Here is a 20,893-nt window from a genome sequence, read left to right on the forward strand (position 1 = left end):
TTTTGCTTTGTAAAATTATAGAGAGGCCCCTCCAAGTCTAAAGGGTTTATCTGCCTTTTACTGAAAAGTTGCTGACCTTTTAGCCATGTCATATTTTTTTTCATGGCTAATTTTCTTCTACTGCGTAATTTATCAACTTGTTGGTTTGAACATTTAGATTGGCCTTAATTTTTCTGACTACTATCAATGTGCCAATGAATAATCTTTAAGCTAGTTCTTTGTATTCATCTTTCATTGTTTCTGTAGAACAAATCACTAATGAGAAATTAAAAGAGGCACATGTTAAGGCTTTAAATCATACCGTCAACTATCTTTTGAAACAGCAAAAATCCACTCACTACATTCCCTCTTTAATTTCTTAAGACAATGAAAACCCTCACACCTGCCCAATAGGTAATATTACAATAAATGGAGAAGAGATTGAAGTTGTCAAGCATTATATTTTCCTTAGATTCACAATCAATGCTCCTGCAAGCAGCTGTTAAGAGATCGGAATGATCCTTAGAAGCAAAGATGGTGAAATTTCCTGTCATGTTCCTTGGACATGGTTATCAGGAGAGGCCAGTCCCTGAAGAAGGACCTCATGCTTGGTAAAGCAGAGGGACAGTGAAAGGGAGGAAGGCCCTGACAAGATGGACGGACACAGCGGTTGCACCAATGGACTCAAGCTTAACAACTGAAGATGGCGCAGTGTTTCCTTCTGATGTGTGTGGGTTGGGTAAGATAAGAAATCATTGAACCAAAAGCCCATCTGTAGACAACTGGACATCCCCTTGCAGAAGGGTCGCGGGGAGGAGATGAGCCAGTCAGGGTGCAGTGTAGCAATGATGAAACATACAACTTTCCTCTAGTTCCTAAATGCTTCCTCCCCACCCACTATCATTATCCCAATTCTACCCTACAAATTTGGCTAGATCAGAGGATGTACACTGGTACAGGTAAGAGCTGGAAACACAGGGAATCCAGGACAGGTAAACCCTCAGGACCAAAACTGAGAGTAGTAATACAAGGAGAGTGGAGGGAAGGTGAGGGTAGAAAGGGGGAACTGATTACAAGGATCTACATAAAACTGCCTCCTGGGGGATGGACAACAGACAAGTGGGTGAAGGGAGATGTTGGACAGTGTAAGATATGACAAAATAATAATAATAATCTATGAATTATCAAGGGTTCAGGAGGGAGGGGGTAGCAGGGAGTGGAAAAAATGAGGAGCTGATACCAAGGGCTCAAGTAGAAAGCAAACGCTTTGAGAAGGACGATGGCAACAAATGTACAAATGTGCTTGACACAATGGATGGATGTATAGATTGTGATTAGAGTTGTATGAGCCCCCAATAAAATGATTAAATTAAAAAATATCCTCAGAAGGACGAGCTGAAGAAAAAAAAAGCATTGGAGGTTGGGTAGGGCTGCTCACAGCTGCCTTGAGCCGGTGACCTAAGTAGCACGGGAGCTGCCGCCCAGTTGCAGAGAAGAAGGGGTCCAGTGACTCTCAGGTCTGGGTTTGTCCTCTGAATTGCGGGTCCAAAATGGGTGCACACGTGGGTGCTCGTAAGGACAAGAGCTATTGGTGTACGCCGATGTTCATGACAGCATTGTTCAACACAGTCAAAGAGTGAAGATCACCTAAGCCTATGCCCATAGGTGTGCAGATGGACAAACTGGTATGGGCTGCCAATGGACTATTACGTAACACAAACAGGAATGAAGTTCTGGTGCACGCACACGCCAACGTGGCTGGACCTTGAAAAGACTGTGCAATTGAGTTCATTCTGACTCGCAGCAACTCTAAAGCGCAGGGGAGAACCACCTCCGCGGGTTTCTGAGACTGTAACTCTTTACGGGAGCAGAAAGCCTCGTCTTCTCTCCTGAGGAGCAGCTGCTGGTTTCAAACTGCTGACCTTGCGGTTCGCAGCCGCGACTCCTTTGACAACATTACGCAGCATGAAATAAGCAAGCTACTCAAAGGACAAATACGGTGTGATTCCCCCTTGAAACGAAGGAAAACAAAGCGCAGTGCCATCGAGATAGGAACTCTACAGAGATCAAAGTTTACTGGTGGGAAACGAGGTGGAGGAAGGGTCGGGAGCCTTTGCTCAGGGCGTCCTGAGTTTCCACAAAGGGAGATGGTGACAGCGCAAGGAGCAGCGTCACTATCGCTGAACTGTACCTGCAAAAGTGGCTGAACGGGCCAGTGTTGTATTCCATGTATTTGATCACAGTAATGATTAATAGTATAAACAGAGCTCCTGGGCTATGATTTGGGGCTGGAGTTGCGCTTTAAGGAGTTCAATGGCTAAAGAGCTACGATAGGTCAGACTGGGGCCGCATGAGGCCTACTCTCATCTTCTGCCAGCTTTTCAGGCCAACAGAGTGCCTGCCCCACACAGGTATATTAGAACTCATCCAGAAGGTGCAGATTATCACTCCGCATTTCCGAGAAGAAGACTGGGGCTCGGAAGCAACCGAATCAGTCTAGTTAAGAGGTGGGGCCAGGAAGGGACGTGCACGCTGAGTCAGAAAGCCCTTTGCAGACCTGCCAGTCTCACACATAAGGGCAGAGCACACATAAGGGTAACCTAGAGGCGGACGAAGAGGAGGGGAGGTGAGAAGCAGAGATCTACTCACTGTAGTTGGCCAGAAAGAAATCGCCCATGCAGTTGATTAGCACCCTGTTCCCATCGAATCCCACTAAGTGGATGACGTAGGTCTCCTGCATGCTCTTCCAATCCGTGAGGTTACAACGTGGTTCCGTGATATTTTCACAGCCAGCAACCAGCATCATGCTTTTGGATGTACTTTGAGAAAGGAAGCGTACAAGGAAAAGACACGAGAGAGGGAATCTTTAGTAATCCTCTAATGAGAGTCAGAGTTACATGCCGGATTCAACTTCCGCATACGCCTCTAGATCTATATCAAATCATCTTCGCTAACCACCTTATAGAATACAGCGTGTGTACATACACTCCCAACTCCGTTTGCATGGGGCCCCAAACCAGACCAAACTCCCCGCCGTAGAACTGATTCGGACTCATAGCAACCCTACAGGACAGGGGAGAGCTGCCCCCTGTGGGTTCCCGAGACTGCAACTCTTTACGGGAAAAGAAAGCTTTGACGGTCTCCCTCTGAGAGGCAGGTGATTTTGAACCGCTGACCTTGCGGTTAGCAGTCCACCACGTTACCCACTATGCCACTAAGGCTTCTCCATAACTATTACTAGCCAAATAAAGAACCAACAGAAAGACACTAGGAGGGGTCACTGGGTGGAAACAGCAGCTTGGGAGATGATTGGTCAGAGCGAGGTGGACAGAGAGCTCCATTAATCTTACACCACCTCCTAAGGAGGGGACACTAAGCTCTGTGTCCAAGGGTCACAGTCGATGGTGGCCAAGCTCAGTTTTGGATACAACGCTGTCCAAGCATCTTTCTGGAGCACCTGTATGCTTGCGCAAGTAAAGATCAACACAACGTAGCAGTGTGGTTCCCAGACCTTTGGACCTGTCCTCAAAAAGTGTAGGATCGATATACCCTACACACACATCTATGTGTGCATATGCACATATGTAGTATATTCACAGAAACACATGTAATATATAAAAATACAATATGTATAATATAATATAAATATATAATATAGACAATTTCTATACATATAACATATATAATTTACACTGACAGGAACAATGAAAACATTGCCAACCCATAAAAATAAAGAATGTATTTACGAGGCTTTTGATCTGTAGGAATTAGCTTGAGTTACAAATATGTTTTACTAAACACTTCTAAATCTGTAAAAAGTTATACATTTTATTAAAACCTTATAAATTTATCTACAATTAAAAAAAGCTATAAATACAAGTTCTACTAAAAAGCTTCAGATTGATAAAAGTACTCAAGTTATTTAAAAGTGGACAAGCCATAAACCTTCTAAAGTTTTGAATCAAAACAACAAGAACAAACCCCCCAAAGAACTGAAGGAACAGAAATGAGAGGGAGAACATATAAACTCAGCTCTCGCTCAAGTCAATGTCTCTGCTCCCGCCCTCCCACAGTGGACGAGACCAGACGTTCAGTAAAGTTAAAAGTGAAATGTGAAACCAACCTCATGACGGTGTACCATAATGTATAGTGAGTCGGGACAATGGAAGAGTTTTTCAATTCCCATGACAATATCGGGAGAAAATTTTGTAGCGTCATATTTAAGATGCAAGGCTCATCTAAAAAAGACAGGAGAAAAAAAAGAAACGGATTTGAAACCCAGAGCTGTATTTTGGTCACAGCTCAAGCTGCCTGTTAAGAGTGCCGGTCACCCTTTCAGGAGCGCTGTCTCCCAAGAAACCCAGGGGTCTTTGAAACACCAGTTCTGCTGGACACGAACGAATGAATAAAATGAATGAAAACGAAGCCTATTGTTAGGGGAGACAATCCCAGGGCACAGGAAATCAACACTTTGGGCTGAAGGCTTAACCAGTTCTCTCTGTTGGTGGAGCAGTCACCTCAAATAGCTACAGCTACTCTGCGCTGCCTGGACCACACTCCCTCCATCCTTGCCCCAGACCCATCCTACTTTCTCAGCACTTCTCCCAACTCCTCCAGGAAGTCTTCCTTGAGCAGCTCCAAATCAAACCACCACCAAACTCCCTGCCATCGAATCGACTCCGACTCATGGTGACCCTCTAGGACAGGGTAGAACTGCCTCTGTGTGTTTGTGAGACTGCAACTTGTATGGGAGTAAGAAGCCCTGTCTTTCTCCCATGGAATGGCTGGTGGTTTCATGTAACCCTGTATCCCGGCCTGGCTTCCTCAGCTACCAGACACTTTCTCTCCTCTGAATTCCCCACCGCAGAACTGAGGAGTTCAGAAGACATGCACTTTGCAGGCACTTAACTCCCACCAGGCCAAAGGCCCTGCTCTTAGAAGGCCCATTGTATTGATCTTGACCCTGGAGTCAATGGCACGCGCGGGGGAGCGGCAGAGGCAAATCAAACTCTCCTGCCACACTTGCCAAATCCTGCCTTCCACAATTCTGTGTCTAATGCCGGCTGCCTTTCCTGTGGTTAGCACAGGGCTTGTGATTCTGGTCGCCAACTTGTTCCTCTCAATGCTTTGGACAAGGCCAAACACATAACTTGTTCCTAGTGAAGTTCTTAATATAAAAATACCCTTTCCCCTTATCTGCTATCAAGGAGTGGAAGAATACAAATCGCAGAGAAATGCTCTCTGGACTGTTTTTGGTTTGGCATAGTCTGTCTTCTCATTATTCTTTAAGGGAGAATATTGAGCACATGGTGCTTTCAATGGCTTTAGAGATTTTCTGGAATATCAATTTATCACAATTATGTGAGGCATATGGGAAAACCACAGTTGGCAGATTGATTGAGCTTCCTTTATCAAGACAGTATTTGAAAAAAAAAAAAAAAGGATTCCAGTAAAATGGGCAACAGATCTGGGCTGAGAAATCTAACAGCCCCGTGTTTGGATTTCTGAATAGCCAACCCAACACTTTAACCCTTTCACAAAATTTAGTCAAACCAAGAAATATCTCTTACCAGGCAAAGAAAGTGAAGTGGCAACCACAAGGCTGATGTACACTGGAAAAATAAACAACATATTAGAAAAGTGACAGTGTTCTCTCTGGACTCAACCTGTAATTATTGTTCTACTTCTAGGATCCTCTTACACAGACATTATTAAAAGTGGATTGAGACTTTCTTGCACTAAAATAATGCTCAATGGTTCTTAGTTATCCTTGGTCATGGCTCCTCATAGCGTAGTAGCACATGGTCCAAAGATGCGGCCTGAGTGGATGCAAGTTAGGGTCCTACTGAGGAGCTGCACCCATAACAGGGGTGAGGCTAGTTGAGAGACTGTTCCAAGAAGCAGCCATCTCTCTCACTCTGGGGAAATAGAATATGATTAAGTGTGTTGATAATAAATAAATATGAAAAGTAAGGAGCACCACCCATCCATCAGTTTGCTGAACTAGGGCGACTTGCATATTGTTAGGATGCTGGACTCTATGCCACTGGTATTTCAAATATCACAAGGGTCACTCACGGTGGAAAGGCTTCAGCAGAGAGTCCACACACAGATAGACTAGGAAGAAAGGCCTGGTGATCTACTTCTGAAAATTAGCCAATGAAACTCCAATGGGGATACATCACAACAGAATATTGTTTGATATGGAGCCCCACTGGACTGGGGAAGGCCAAAGTCACAGTGGCTACAATGATGAGCATCAGCAGGCCAAGGACCATGAAAAGCTCTGGGTGATGCTTTGTTCTGCTGTACCTGGGTGGCCATGAGTCAGGGCTGTCGTGATGGCAGCTAACAATAACAACAAAAGGATTTGGTGGCAAAGACAGTTACCAAAGGCAACGGAGGAAAAGGAAAGGAGCATAGGTGATGGCGCTGGGTGGTTCTCACCCCTTGGGATGGGCGCTGGGTGGTTCTCACCCCTTGGGATGGGCGCTGGGTGGTTCTCACCCCTTGGGATGGGCGCTGGGTGGTTCTCACCCCTTGGGATGGGCGCTGGGTGGTTCTCACCCCTTGGGATGGGCGCTGGGTGGTTCTCACCCCTTGGGATGGGCGCTGGGTGGTTCTCACCCCTTGGGATGGGTGCATGGGTGCAGATACCTGGGGACAGTTGCTGTCCAGCTGTCACAATGCATGGGGGTGGGGAGGTAACTGGCATTTAGGATCAAAGATCAGGGATGCTACACATCATAGAGAAAGAACTATCTCACCCCAAAGATGCGCGGGCCCCCAATAAACCATGGACTCAATAATGCACTGACTCTGAAATACAATCAGACAGTCATGGAGCGGCAGGCACTATAAGGAAGGAATGGAGGGCGGGAGGGAAGGGATGTATTTGAGGAGGAGGAGAGCGGGGAAGAGAAAAGGGGAAGGCAGGAGGCAGTACAGGACGTGCTGAAAGCAAAGTTCAACAGTGACTTTCTAGTTTGGTGGGTGTGGTAGGGGGATAAAGGGTTTGGGGTGATACTTTCCACTCTAGACTGGGAGTGTTGAGAAGAATTATTCTCCAAATTACACATGAGGATATTTTCCATCAGAACGACGCCTTAAGTCACTCTTGTTTGTTTCTCTAAAATGAACAAGGCAGAAACCCATTCTGAAAACCAAACCTTTAATCCACACTTCCTATTTACTTCTTATCTCGACTGATCTCGACCGTAGCATTGAGCAGAATGATACTCTGTCCTTTAGTCAAGAGACTTCAGCTTGCTTCTCCCCGACAGGCGCTCTGTGACGACAGCTGAAACCGAGCTTGCTGCTGTACACCAACCAACTGCCTTTGAGTTCATTCCAAGTCATAGGACCCTATAGGACGGAGGAGAACTGCTCCGGAGGATTTCCAAGACTGTCAATCTTTATGGGACCAGACAGCTTCACCTTTCTCCAGTTGAGCAGCTGGTGGGTTTGAACCACTGACCTGGAAGCTAATAGCCCAATGCGTAGTAACCCACTCCACCTAAGTGCTACGACAAAAAGTAACACTTACCCCAGGGATACCAATTAAGAGGTCTGATCATTGAGGCATCCTGGTTTAAAAGCATCTTTGATATTTTTCAAGCTCTTGCTTCATTTACTGTCACATCTGGAAGAAAACAATCAAGAAGCGTTAGAGTCTCTAATTACATTGTAAAGTTTAAAAAAAAAAAGGACAAAAATCAAGATTGTTTGGACTAAGCTGAAGCAGGTGTGGGCCCTGCACGTACTTCCCTGCACGTCCCGGCGGTCAGCAGCAAACTGGTGAAACCAGATGCTCCGAGAGGGTTGAAGAAAGCAGCAAGGAGTGGACAAGCAGTCCTCGCAGTTTCCAGACATACATGCCTCACCACCTCCAGACAGCTGAGCACAACTTCCCCGACCTGTTGGCCTAGGTCACAGAACCTCCTCTGGGAGCTTCCCTGGCTAATAAAGCTCTTTCTGTTTCTGCTCTTCCTTGTCCTATCAGTTTCCTCTGTCCATCTCTCTGTGCCTCAGTTTCACCTTTACAAAGATAATCAAAGATCAGCAAGAAATAGTAACATTCTCAGAGTGGTCTTGCTTCAGCTTTAGGGATCAATAATTCCCTTAGTCAGGGAGAAATTGAAATATAACTTTTGGAATAATTAATGCATTCACTTAGTTCAAAGATTTTAAAAACACAAAAAGAAATTGTGAAAAGTCTCACTTCCTTTTGAAAACATTCATTAATTTATATCATGAATTCCTCAGAATGTCTTTATACCAAAGCACAATCTATCTATCTATCTATCTATCTATCTATCTATCTATCTATCTATCATCTATCTATCTATCTATCTATCTATCATCTATCTATCTATCTATCTATCTATCTATCATCTATCTATCTATCTATCTAGCTATCTATCTATCTATCTATCTATCTATCATCTATCTATCTATCTATCATCTATCTATCTATCATCTATCTATCTATCTATCTATCTATCTATCTATCTATCTATCTATCTATCTATCTATCATCTATCTATCTATCTATCTATCTGGCTATCTATCTAGCTATCTATCTATCTATCTATCTATCTATCTATCTATCTATCTATCTATCTATTCCTGTTCTCCTCAACCCTCCATACCTGCCCCCCTTTTACATAAAAGATAGCATATATTATTCCTTGTTCTATTCTTGATTTTCCCACTGTTCTAGGGAAGGGGGCAAACCTCAAATTCGTGATACATTTTACAAAAATCCCTTTATTAAGTCTTACACAGGACAGAGGCAAGACAGAAACAAAACATCCAGACAAGGAAGGCCATCAGCATGAGGTCATATGGCATTCAAAGGATTCACAGCCATGTGGCCACTCACGGGGCTCAAGAACCTCGCTGCCGGAGTGGATTCAGACTCCTGGAGACCCGTTAGGACAGAGCAGAACTGCCCTTCTGGGTTTCTGAGACTTTCAATCTTCACAGGAACATCACCTTTCTCCTATGGAGCAACTGGTGGGTCTGAACTGTTGCAGGTCCCTTGGTTACACACACACACACACACACACACACACACACACACACACACAATGGAAAGCAATGGGTGTTGTAAAAACCATCATGGCTGGTGGCAGATCGGTTACGCCCATCTCAGTGGCAGGCAGCACGCAGAATAGCGACTGGGACTGGAACTGGGGCAAGCACACTATTGCAAATGAGAAAGGCTTTCAGGATTGGTTCTGTGGCCCTCTAGCCATGTTGGTCAGAGCAGAACTTATAGCCATGAAATCCCGGTAGCCCAATTTCCATCCAGGGCATGCCCAGGCATGTCTGAGGATGAGAGAGCCCCTTGCTGGGCTAGCTGGGGGAAGTCACAGCAAACTCACAATGCCCTCAAGTTCGATGTGCGTCTTAAAGCAACTCGATGGCAAGGAGTTTTTGGTTTGGTCAATGGTCAGAGAGAGCTCTGTGGAGGCTGAATTATGTGAATGCTCAACATGGCTTGAGGGCTCCCACTCTGAAGTGTAGCCCCGCAAGCCTAAGTGCTTAGACTGTAAGCTTTAATAAATACCAAACCTAAAGAGCTGGACCGGTGCCACTGGACCCCACATGATCTGCTCCAGCTAAGTACAGTGGAGGTCACTAGGCCAGAGGGCGCCTCAGCTCAGCTGGGATCAAATGGTCACGGGAGAGGGTGGGATGTATCGCTGACTGGTAGCCAGGGGAGAGCAGCGCAGGAGAGGGTCAAGTTGGAGTGAACATGTGTCTGTTGGGGGGAGGATGAGGAAGGGCTGACCTCCAGGGGGCGGGGAGAGAGACTGAGGATGTCCTTGGGATCATTAGGTGGGGAGGGTCTTTAGTGATATGCAGCAGCAGAGCAGGACTAACCTAGGGCATCTGGGGATGACCCAGGAACCCAGGACACGAGGACAATGAATCCTTCCCTTTGGGGAACATGCCATACTCCAGAGGCTACATCGGTGAGACGCCCAAATGGGAACTCCACTGGAGTTCACCCTACCCCAGACACACTTGTAACCTGAGGACTTAAACCAGAAACACACTGTGTCTGAGGTAGAAGACAGCTGTACCAAGAACGGTGCACTGTTGGTTGGCGAACACACCAGGTCTTGGTACATCAAGACCCTGTGTGCTGTATTAAGATACGTAATATCCCAACAACCCTGTGATGCCATTCTGTTATATCTGCTGATGCTCATGGATATTAGGGTGCATCTCAGAGATGTGTCACCACTGGGGCTCACCCTCTTGAAGCTGTGTTATTTGTTTTCTTATTTTTTGGAAAATGAAAGCCGGGGGTGTTGAGCCTACAGGGAAAGAAAATATAACAAGGGTTTGGGGGAAGGGGGATATGAGGGATGGGGGAGACAAGAGGGAGAGGATGTCAAGAAGCCCTGGTTTGGAGAACAAGGACGGGCGTGCAAGAAATGGGACAATTACATTTGGCATGATTTAACTATGGAACAATAGAAAGAAAGGAAGGAAGGAAGAAAGAAAGAAAGAAAGAAAGAAAGAAAGAAAGAAAGAAAGAAAGAAAGAAAGAAAGAAAAGAAGGAAGGACTGACAAACGGCATAGATCCAGGAATGGGTTTTGGACATGCATGAAATCCTAGCTCCAACTTAAGAACAATCAGTTCTTACATCACGGCCCCACTCGATACTCACCTTCATGGAATGATCACTGAAGATAAGGGTGCTCCAGCAAAGTGTGGTGAAGAAAGCAGATGGTGACTGGCTATCAATAAACATAGTTTCTGGGGTCTTAAAGGCTTGTCTCCAAACCAGCAGCCCTCTAAGCGGAGAGTCAGCTGGGTCCACACGGAAGCAGCACACCAGCCGTGTGATCCAAAGGTGGTAATCACGAAACTCAATTATGGTGAGGAGAACAGCGTCAGAGCAAAAATGATGAACACTCAATTTGTGGAGGCCATGGGGAAAGGAGGGAGCCCAAATCCGTCTACAGAGGATCTAGTCAGACTGAGCCCCTGGCAGATCCGCTCTCGCCACAGGCAAGAATCACGATCCACCTTACCATCAGGCAGAGACCATTGTAATCTTGATTATGCTCAATTGAACTCGACACTTGGCCAGTTGGCCACCCTATAGACTCGACCTCAATTTGTTCTGGGTGCATGTATCTCTTACTGGCTTGATGACAGAAATGTCTTCCCTGGCTTTTTGATTATTGTTGGGGTCTTTTTCTTCTTATGCATTATTACTATTGTTGTCTGTATACTATACTGTGTTTACCTTTACCGCCTTTGTGTGATTTTGTTTTCTGTTGGGTCTCCCAGCTGTGAGACACAGGAGTGGATGCATAATGATAATAAAGGCTACAAGGGGAGATAGGGAATATAGGGGGGTGGATTTCCAGAGTAACGAATGATGACAGGATTGGGAGGGAGCACTTGAATGGATTGTGACGGCATAAATCATCTTAAAGACAATTGAACCATGTGGGGGTGATTGCACAATTCTCCATGATATGACTGAATGGTTGAACTATTGAATTATGATATGTAAATTACTTGCCAATACAACTCTTGGGGGAAAACTCACCAAACCAAACCACACCAAACTCAATGCCACCGAGTCAATGCTTATTTCTAGTGCCCCTATGGGATAAGGCAGAACCGTCCCTGTGAGTTTCTGAGACTATAACTCTTTACAGGAGTCCAAAGCCCGTCTTTTTCTAAGGAGTGGCCGGCTCATCTTGAACTGCTGGCCTCATGGTTAGCAGTCCAATTTATAACCACTACACCACCAGGCCTCTTTAAGCTCTAATATACTACTAAAAATATATATTGGGAGATCTTTCCCGATTACCAGGATCCCTGGTGGTATAGTAGATGATGTGCTGGGGTGCTAACTGCAGGTTCGGCAGCTAGAAAGCCCCAGCTGTTGGGAGAAAAATGAGACTTTCCACTTTGTTAAAGATTTACAGTCTCAGGAAACCCACAGGCGCAGTTTTACTCTGTCCTACAGAGCTACTATGAGTCAGAATGAATTTGATGGCAGTGTTTCTTTCCAGATTTGCACCTGTTATGAATTAAATTGTCCCTCCTCTGCCCCCAACGATGTGTCACAATACTAATGTAAATGAACCAAAAAAGGTCTCTTCCTGGTGTCCACAGAAATCTCATTTTTGGACATCATCAGTCTTTGACAAAGCATTGAGCAAAGAGGCCAGAGGAGAGTTCCTCCCATCTGACTCCCTGAATTTCTTATTATGTTGCTTGCCTTGAAGTCTATTTTCTCAGGGATTAATATTGCTGCCCCTGCTTTCTTTTGGTTGCTGTTTGCTTGCTATACTTTTGTCCAGCCTCTGGTTTTTCGTCTGTTCGTGTGTTTGTGACATGTGTTTGTTGTAGGCAGCATATTGATTGATTTTGTTTTCTCATCCATTCTGTGACTCTGTCTCTTTACTGGCGTTCTTAGTGCACTTATATTCAGTGAGGTTATCGATACGCATTTATTTGGTACTGTCACTTTCTTTATAATTGTGTGTGGTGTGTTTGTACATGTACTGCATTTAGTTTCTTGGTTATTCCTGTGTTATTTCATTGCTTTGGATGTTGCTCTGTGTGTTGGTTTTTGTGAGGAATTGTCTTGTGTGTGGGTTTCAGGTTTGTGTATTGCTGCTGTTGGTATTTTGGCCATAGTACGTCACTGAGAATTTTTTGGACTGGTGGTCTTGTTTTTGTGAATTCTTTTAGTTTCTCCCTGTCTTGGAATACTTTTATTTCTCCATAATATTTTAGTGATATTTTTGCTGGGTGCAAAGTGTTTTTCCTCCAGGACTCTGTATACATCACTGCATTGTCTTCTTGCTTGTATGTTTTCTGCTTAGAAATCAGAGGTTTCTCTAATTGCTGGCCCTTTGTATCTAATTGATCTCTTTTTCCTCTGGCTGCTCTTAGAATTTTTTTCCTTGTTGATGACACTAGACATCAACATGCTGTGGAGTTTTTCTTTGACAATCTCTCCTGACTGGGGTTCTTTCAGCTTCCTGAATAATTATTTTTGACTCCTTTATACATTAAGGAATGTTCTCTGGCAGGAGCTCTTGGACTATTCTCTGTGTGGATTTTGTTACTTCTTCCTTTTCTGGAATCCTTACACGACGTAGGTTGTTCCTCTTAATTGTGTCCCGTGTTGTTCTTAAGCGTTGCTCGGCCTCTTTTGCCTTTTTGTTATCTGTTCTTCTTTTCGCTTGGGATCTGCCGATTTGTCTTCCAGCCCGCCAATTCGGGTTTCCATCTCTTCAAGTCTGCCTCTCTGCTCTTCTCTAACGTCATGCTTTTCTTTTGCAGCAGCGGTTCACAACCTGAAGGTCATGACCCCCTTGGGGGTCGAACGACCCTTTCCCAGGGGACGTCCGATTCATCGCAGTAGCAAAATGACAGTGATGACGTAGCAACGAAAACAGCTTTATGGTTGGGGTCGCCACCACATGAGCAACGGTATTAAAGGGTCTCGGCATGGGGAAGGGTGAGGGCCACTGCTCTATGTGTTGTTTAATTCCGCTATTGGAGTACTTGATTTTTGTGTGTTTATGTTTGGAGTTTTTCTTCTACAGCACGTAGTGAAGTTACCAGCTTTTCTATTGTTTCCCGTTTTCTCTCAGACTCTTCATCTGTTGCATAAGTGCAGTCACCATTCAGTTAAATTCTTTTTCTGGTAAATCCATAGCCTGTTCAGTTTCAGGCAGTCCATTTAGGTCTGCTTGGTATTTGGTTATTTGCTTCTGTTTCGTGGTGTGTGTGTGTGTACCTCCGTCTTCTGTTGTTTCCTTGACATCTTGAGGTCACTATTAGGACTGTTCAGGAGGTGCTCTTATGTGGGAATGGTTAACTTTGTAAAACCTCCCTGGTGGTAATCCCGAGTGTGGCTCAGGGTAAATGTGAAATGTGTATTAAAGTTTATCATACCTGGAATGTCTACTAGAAAAATTAAAATGAGTAATTTCTTAAGAATTACAGGCCTACAATATAAAACAACAAATTTTATGCAAAACAATCTACCGCTTTGGGTACAAAGTTACTGACATTATTAGACCGCCAGGGAGGTTAAGTGGTGCAGTAGAGGGGCGATGAGCAGTTTGTATGAAGCATCTGGGGGAGAGGATTAAATTGGTTGTTACGGGTGCAATGAGAAAGCAGAAACGGAAGTGTTAGCAGAAGGTGAGAGAAAGGAACAGTAGACCAAAAAAAAAAAAAAAAGAAGAAGAAAAGGGAGGGACCGGGTACTGTTTTTTGGTAGGTTAAAAAAAGGGAAATTAGACTTAAAAAAATGCCTGTTTTGCAGTGATGGAGGAATGGCTACTAATATTTGATAGAAAAAAAGGTTTAAAAATGTAAGCATAGTGTTAGCCTTTGGTGCTATGAGGATGAGAAGGAAAGAAAAGGTGTGGTGAGAAGCAAGAGAAACTGAGAGAGAGGCTCGGCGTGCTATGAAATAAAACACAAACATTTGGATTATTCGGAATGGAGGAGAAAGTCAAATGTCACGTGAGGGCCTATCTAGGAGCAAAGAAATATCGAGGATTGCCTGCCGACACCAGAAACCAGGAGAGAGGCTCACAGCAGGAATCCACAAGGCTGTGGCCCTGATTTGGATGATCGGCCTCTGGAATTATGAGAAAATAAAGGTTTGGTCTTAAGGTCATTACATGTACTACTTCTGTTGATGTAGACCAGCAAACTAAGACACCATCAAAGAGTGTTTTCTTGTTGTTGAACTAGCTGGGTAACGTCCCATCCTAGGAATAAATCATATTTTATTTGACCAGTCTTTCTGGCGGACACTTGGGCTGTGACTCCTCAGGGGATGTAGAAAGCCTCATCTTTCTCCCTTGGAGCATCTGGTAGTTTTGAACTGCTGATTTAGCACTTAGCTGCAGCCCAACTGGTAACCGCTCCACTACCAGGGCTCCTGAGTCCTTCTCTAGAGCCTGTTTATTCCTAATGATGTGCCTATCTTGGACAATATTCTGAGTGGGCTAGAAGGTTTGTAAACAGATGATCAGTTCAGTCTTCCAATGACAGGGCCCATAGACTGTGGGTGTTCCATTCCTCACAGACTGGAAGCGCCGGTGAAACCTGTCCTCCATGGATGAGCCTGATGGTCTGAGGGATGTTGGTGGCATAGCTTCCACATCATAGGCAACATGCAAGGCACCATGGCACACACGCTGGCAAATGGATGGTGGCATTGGATAGTACTGGCATCCCAGTACAACACTGTGAACTGCGGTATCTTCCCCAGCATTACTCCTTGGCAGAGAGCCTTCCTATAGATAACGGGAAAACTTTAATCATAGGATTCCACCTGTCGAGGTGACTCCCTGATATTTAAGTATCTGCCCTGGGGCCTCTAGCCTGTTTTTGATGGCCGAACCCTTCTGCTTTGGGCCTGCCGCTGCAGCAATACCTAGTCCCGTCCATGGCTGGGCAGACACAAGTCCACACAGCATGCACACACTGTGCTAAGGACAAGTCCAGCTCTGCCCACTCTGCATCAAGGAATGAGTCCTTTGCTTTGTTTTTGGTGACCTCTATCCTACTTCCAACTAGATGTCTGGTCACTAAATTCTTGCTTTCTCACTAAAAACCCAGAACCAGATCGGCTGCTGTTGAGTTAGAAAGGCCTATTTCTGTGTGTCTCGGCAATCTTCCCGGAACTGTTAATAGAGCTCCTTAAAATGCTCCCAGAGTACACTTAGATCAGATTTCCAGCACCGCTGCCCTGGTGAATTCGTCCCTCTCTCACCAGGGCTGGCTTCTTGGGTCTGTGGCCCAGGCGGCACCACCTGGCTTTAGATGCAGAGCGCTCTCAGGCTTGGCTAAAATGCTCTCCTGTTGCCATGCTTCCTGCGTGGTTAGCAGAGCCCGTGGGACATGAAGCACGTACTAGAAGCTGGGAGCCTCTGCTCACCTGCAAGTCCATCCCTACTTCTCTACTTCCCCAGGATGGGTTCTCAGCACTCTGTTCCCCAGGACTCCCATGTCCTAGGCCATGTCAGGGACTAGAGGCAGGAACGGGGTGCAGAGTTCCATTTCCTACTTTTGATCTCCTGAGTGAGGACTCAAGGGTGGGCATGGGTGGGTGAGGGGGTCTTTCCAGCCCTGAGCTGACAGCACGGGTCCATTCTGTGGGCAGTTGGCTGGAGGTACTGTTTGGTAGGAGTGAGTCTTTTGCCCACGCCCAGCCCATGTAGATAGCACACCTCTACAACGAGGTTTCATGAGAGGTGGGGCACTGCCAGCAGGCTGGGTGGTTTGTAGCTATAAGAATGCCAACCTAAAGGTTGGTGCTTCCCACTAGCAGCCTCACAGAAGAAAAGCCTGGCTGTTTTATGCCAGAAAGATTACAGTCGAGAAATCCCTACGGAGCAGTTACACTCTGCCTTGAGTTGGAATCAACTTGACAGTAGGAGTATTGGGTTGGGGCTATTTTCAGTTCACAATGGGTGGGGCCGGTGGGTCCTTGGGGAGAAGGTGAAGGCTGACATAGTTTTCCCCAAGCCTGCCTTGGCTGGGGTGGGGTGTATCTGTTCTGTGACCAGCTGGAAGGGGAATCTGGCACTTTTTAAGCCCAAGGGCATGTGCCCCTAAGTCTTGAGGGCAGAGGGGCCCTGGGGCCATCTGCATTTGCCCACATCCCAGTATCCCTGTGTCTGAAGCAGCGCTCTCTACGGCTGGCTCTGTGCCTGGGAGACTCTCTTCCTTCTTCCAGCCTTCCAGAGTTTGTGTCTTTTGGCTCGTTTCAGGAACCCTCCAGGGACGAGCTATAAAATCTAGCTTGTGGGTCTAGGGGAGGAAATGAGTCAGTCAGAGTGCGATGTAGCATCGATGAAGAATACAGCTTTCCTCCAGTTCCTAAATGCTTCCTCAACCCCAACTACCATGGTCTGAATTCTACTTTGCAAGTCTGGATAGAGCAGAGGATGTACACTGGTGCAGATAGGAGCTGGAGACACAGGGAATCCAGGGCGGATGATACCTTCAGGACCAGGGATGTAAGTGGTGATACTGGGAGGGTAGAGGGTGAGTGGGTTGGAAAGAGGGAACTGATTACAAGGATCTACATGTGACCTCCTCCCTGGGGGACGGACAACAGAAAAGTGGGTAAAGGGAGACGCCAGACAGGGCAAGATATGACAAAATAATAATTTATAAATTATCAAGGGCTCATGAGGGAGGGGGGAACGGGGAGAGAAGGGAAAAAAAGAGGACTTGATGCAAAGTGGAGAGCAAATGCTTTGAAAATGATGAGGGCAAAGATGTGCTTTATACAATTGATGTATGTATATGTATGGATTGTGATAAGAGTTGTATGAGTCCCTAATAAAATGTTAAAAAAAATCTAGCTTGTGCAATTTGTGACTTGATGATTTTGTAAATGCCCTTGTCTTAGCATTTACAATTGGTTTTGCACGTTATACAAAAGAACTGTAAAAATTCATACTAATTTAAATTTTATTCTTTTACTTAGAATAAGTAACATTAAATACCAAATAAAATCAGGAAAAAGGAGAGGTGTGAGGGAGGAGGAGTGGGACAGACAAGAACTTTTAATCTGGGTACCTTTTGTGGCCTTCTCCTATTTTCCATTTTCATTTTGCTGGGTGCCCTGCAAATTACATGGCTGGGCCATCTACAGTCTACCACTGCCTAGTGAATGCACCAAGCTCCTAGGGTTCAAGTCAAGGCTGTCACCCTCTTCGTGATTTACCCTGAGTTGCTGTCCCATGCCCGTGCTGAGTTTAGCTGACATGCATCCCCTGGCATGTCCCTTGCTCTGACTCTTTTGGTTCTGGGGGTCTCTTTCCAGGGTGTTCTCCATGCCATGCACACCCGCTGAAATAGCACACTGGATTTTCAAAGTCCAGCTCATATGGAAACTACGTGAGTAAACAGATTCTTCTCTGACCCTAATTCTTCCTAAACAGACCGACTGAGTAGTAGAACCAAGGATGGGGTGTCGCACAGCTGGATATGGTTCATTGATGCCAATGAATAACGAATGTGCTGGATTCAGATAAGCCACACAAATTCAATTGGACTATAAACGAATCGAGGATTGTTTTAAATCATAGCACTTGGTGTGTGGCCTTTCCTTATAGCCTACATTCTTTTTCCTCCTCCCGCACCCAAGGGTTCTAAATTATTCACCAATAGCTCTCGTACTTCCCTAAATAGTATTTATACTGAATTGCTATCCATTTTCCCTATGAAACTACCAGTTCCTTGATGCGAGACAATGTGACAAGTATTGTATTTCCAGCCCCTCATACAGGATCTTAATACATTGCAAGAACTTAGCAAATTCTTGTTAAATGGATTAATGAGTTTCTTAATAAACAGGCGAATTGCTGGGGGACTGAATTAGTACAACTTATCTGTTTCCAACTTTGCACTATGGGTATTTTCAAACTTAAAAAGTACCCATCACCCATCTTTAAAAATCAACATCTTGATATGATTTTATATATGGAAAATCCCACAAGGGGAGTACTGGAAGCAATAGAGGAGTTTGGCAGAGTGGCAGGATACAAGATCAACAAACAGAAGTCCATCGGACTGTTATACACATCAGATAAGACCACAGAAGAAGAGATTAAAAAGGTGGTACCCTTCAGAATAGCCAAACACAAATAGAAATATCTAGGGATACACCTGACTGAAAAAACAAAAGATCTATATGGGAAAAACTATAGAACACTATTACAAGAAACCAAGAGCGACCTCAACAAACAGAAGAATATGCCATGCTCATGGATTGGGAGACTTAATATAGTTAAGATGTCAGTTCTGCCAAAAGCACTATATAAGTTTAATGCCATCCTGACACAATTACCATCATCTTTCTTCAAAGAAATGGAAAAACTGATTACCAACTTCATATGGAGAGGGAAGAAGCCCAGAATTAGCAGGGAACTCCTCAAGAAGAAGGACACAGTGGGAGGGCTTGCTTTACCTAACTTTAGCACATACTATGCAGCCACGGTTGTCAAAACCGCATGGTATTGGTACAATGACAGATATTCAGACCAATGAAAAAGAACTGAAAACCCAGAAATAAAAGCATCAGCTTACAGACAGCTGATCTTTGATAAGGGCCCCAAAAATATCCAATGGGAAGTAGATGCCCTCTTTAACAAGTGGTGCTGGAAAAAATGGATATTTACCTGCAGAAAAATGAAGCAAGACCCTTATCTCACTCCATCCACAAGAATAAACTCAAGGTGGATTACAGACCTTGCAGTTAAACCCCAAATTATTAGGGCAATCAATGAGGGAATTGGGACCAACTTGAGAACTTTGGTACAGGGAATACACAGCCTATCAGAAATAGGGAAGGACACACACACACAGAGGAGGCACAAATTGACACATGGGATATACTGAAGATAAAACACCTGTGTACATCGAAAGAATTCACCAACAGAGTAATAAGAGAGTCCACGGCCTGGGAAAACATCTTTAGCAATGACACATCAGATAAAGGCCTTATTACTAAAATCTATAATACTCTGCTAGCTTCCAAAAAGAAAAAAAACTAATAGCCAATTTTAGAGGTGGGCAAAGGACTTGAACAGGTTTCACAGGGGCAGATATCCGAATGGCCAACAAACATATGAGAAAATGATCCTGATCTTTAGCCATAAGAGAAATATAAATTAAAACAACAATGCGGTACCACCTAACACCCTCATAGGTCGCCCAATTCAAAAAATCAGAAAGCAACAAGTGTTGGAGGGACTGTGGGGAGATAGGAACTCTCATCCACTGCTGGTGGACCTATAAGTATGTACAGTCACTATGGAAATCAATCTGGCGATATCTAAAACAGATAGAAATCGAGTTACCATATGACCCAGCAATCCCCCTACTGGGTATATACCCAGAAGAGGCAAGAAACAAACCAAGGTCAGACATCTGTGCTCCAATGTTCACTGCGGCACAGTTCACAATTGCAAGGAGTTGGAAGCAACCCAAATTTCCATCAACTGATGATTGGATTAAAAACCTGTGGTATATACATACAGTGGAGTACTACGCATCACTAAAAAGCAGTGATGAACGTATGAGGCACATAGCGGCATGGGAAGAACTGGAGGAAATCATGCTAAGCGAAGTAAGTCAGACACAAAAGGACAAGTACAACATGAACCCGCTGAGGTAAGTATTAAAAAAAAATGCAAAAGGGGCATAGGGAAAAAGCTACTGTATACAAACATTTTTTGGGGTGAGGACTGTGTAGTATGGCAGAGACCAGATCAAATCCAGGGATGCACATGGTAGACAACTGGGGAGGAGGTGGGGAAAGGAAAATAAAAGGATGAATATAAGGAAGAAAAGGGGAGTGAGGGCATGGGGCACTAATCCACCCAAGGGGAGGGTATTGTTTATATCTCCACAGGGAAAGTGGGACCAGACTTTTCAACCCAGTGCCCCAAGGTGTGAATGCAACATTCTGGCGTGGAGTAGGGAACCAGTGGATTGGTCTGGGAGGCTGGCCCCAGTACCAAATACTAAATGGATGCCTGCCCCTCCCCCCCGAAGAATTGTTTTCAAAGGACGGCACTGAATCTGCAGCTCCGGGAGAGGGACATATCTGATCCCAGCACACGGGAGCAGATGAAGGGGGGAGTAGGAGAGAGTGGAGCATATCCTGGCTCACCAGGCCCTGAGGTCGATGACCACAATTAGAGAAGCCAGTCCACAGAGAGGACCACATGGCCAGCCCCACTGTGAGACATGACGTCCCTCACTGACCCATGGCCCTGCAGGGGACAGCACTGGAGACACAGTGTGGGAATTTGTGCCTGACCTGATCCCACCACACCAAGGCAAAGCACTTGGGGAGTGCAATGAAACAGCAA

At 45.0% G+C, this 20,893-nt stretch overlaps 1 protein-coding gene across 1 annotated transcript in view; it reads right to left on the reverse strand.

Moving 5' to 3' along the window:
- The window catches only part of IFNAR2 (interferon alpha and beta receptor subunit 2), a 49,439-nt gene that overhangs the window by 15,867 nt on the left and 12,679 nt on the right, over positions 1 to 20,893 (reverse strand). Inside the window, exons 2-5 of the mRNA XM_075542359.1 lie at positions 7,526 to 7,621; positions 5,550 to 5,591; positions 4,103 to 4,217; positions 2,629 to 2,798 (exon numbers count right to left, since the gene is read on the reverse strand). Of these exons, the coding sequence (XP_075398474.1) occupies positions 2,629 to 2,798; positions 4,103 to 4,217; positions 5,550 to 5,591; positions 7,526 to 7,580 (382 nt within the window). The 5' untranslated portion in view covers positions 7,581 to 7,621. The remainder of the gene's footprint in view (positions 1 to 2,628; positions 2,799 to 4,102; positions 4,218 to 5,549; positions 5,592 to 7,525; positions 7,622 to 20,893) is intronic.

Source organism: Tenrec ecaudatus, chromosome 2, assembly GCF_050624435.1.
Source record: "Tenrec ecaudatus isolate mTenEca1 chromosome 2, mTenEca1.hap1, whole genome shotgun sequence".
Taxonomy (NCBI): Eukaryota; Metazoa; Chordata; class Mammalia; order Afrosoricida; family Tenrecidae; genus Tenrec; species Tenrec ecaudatus.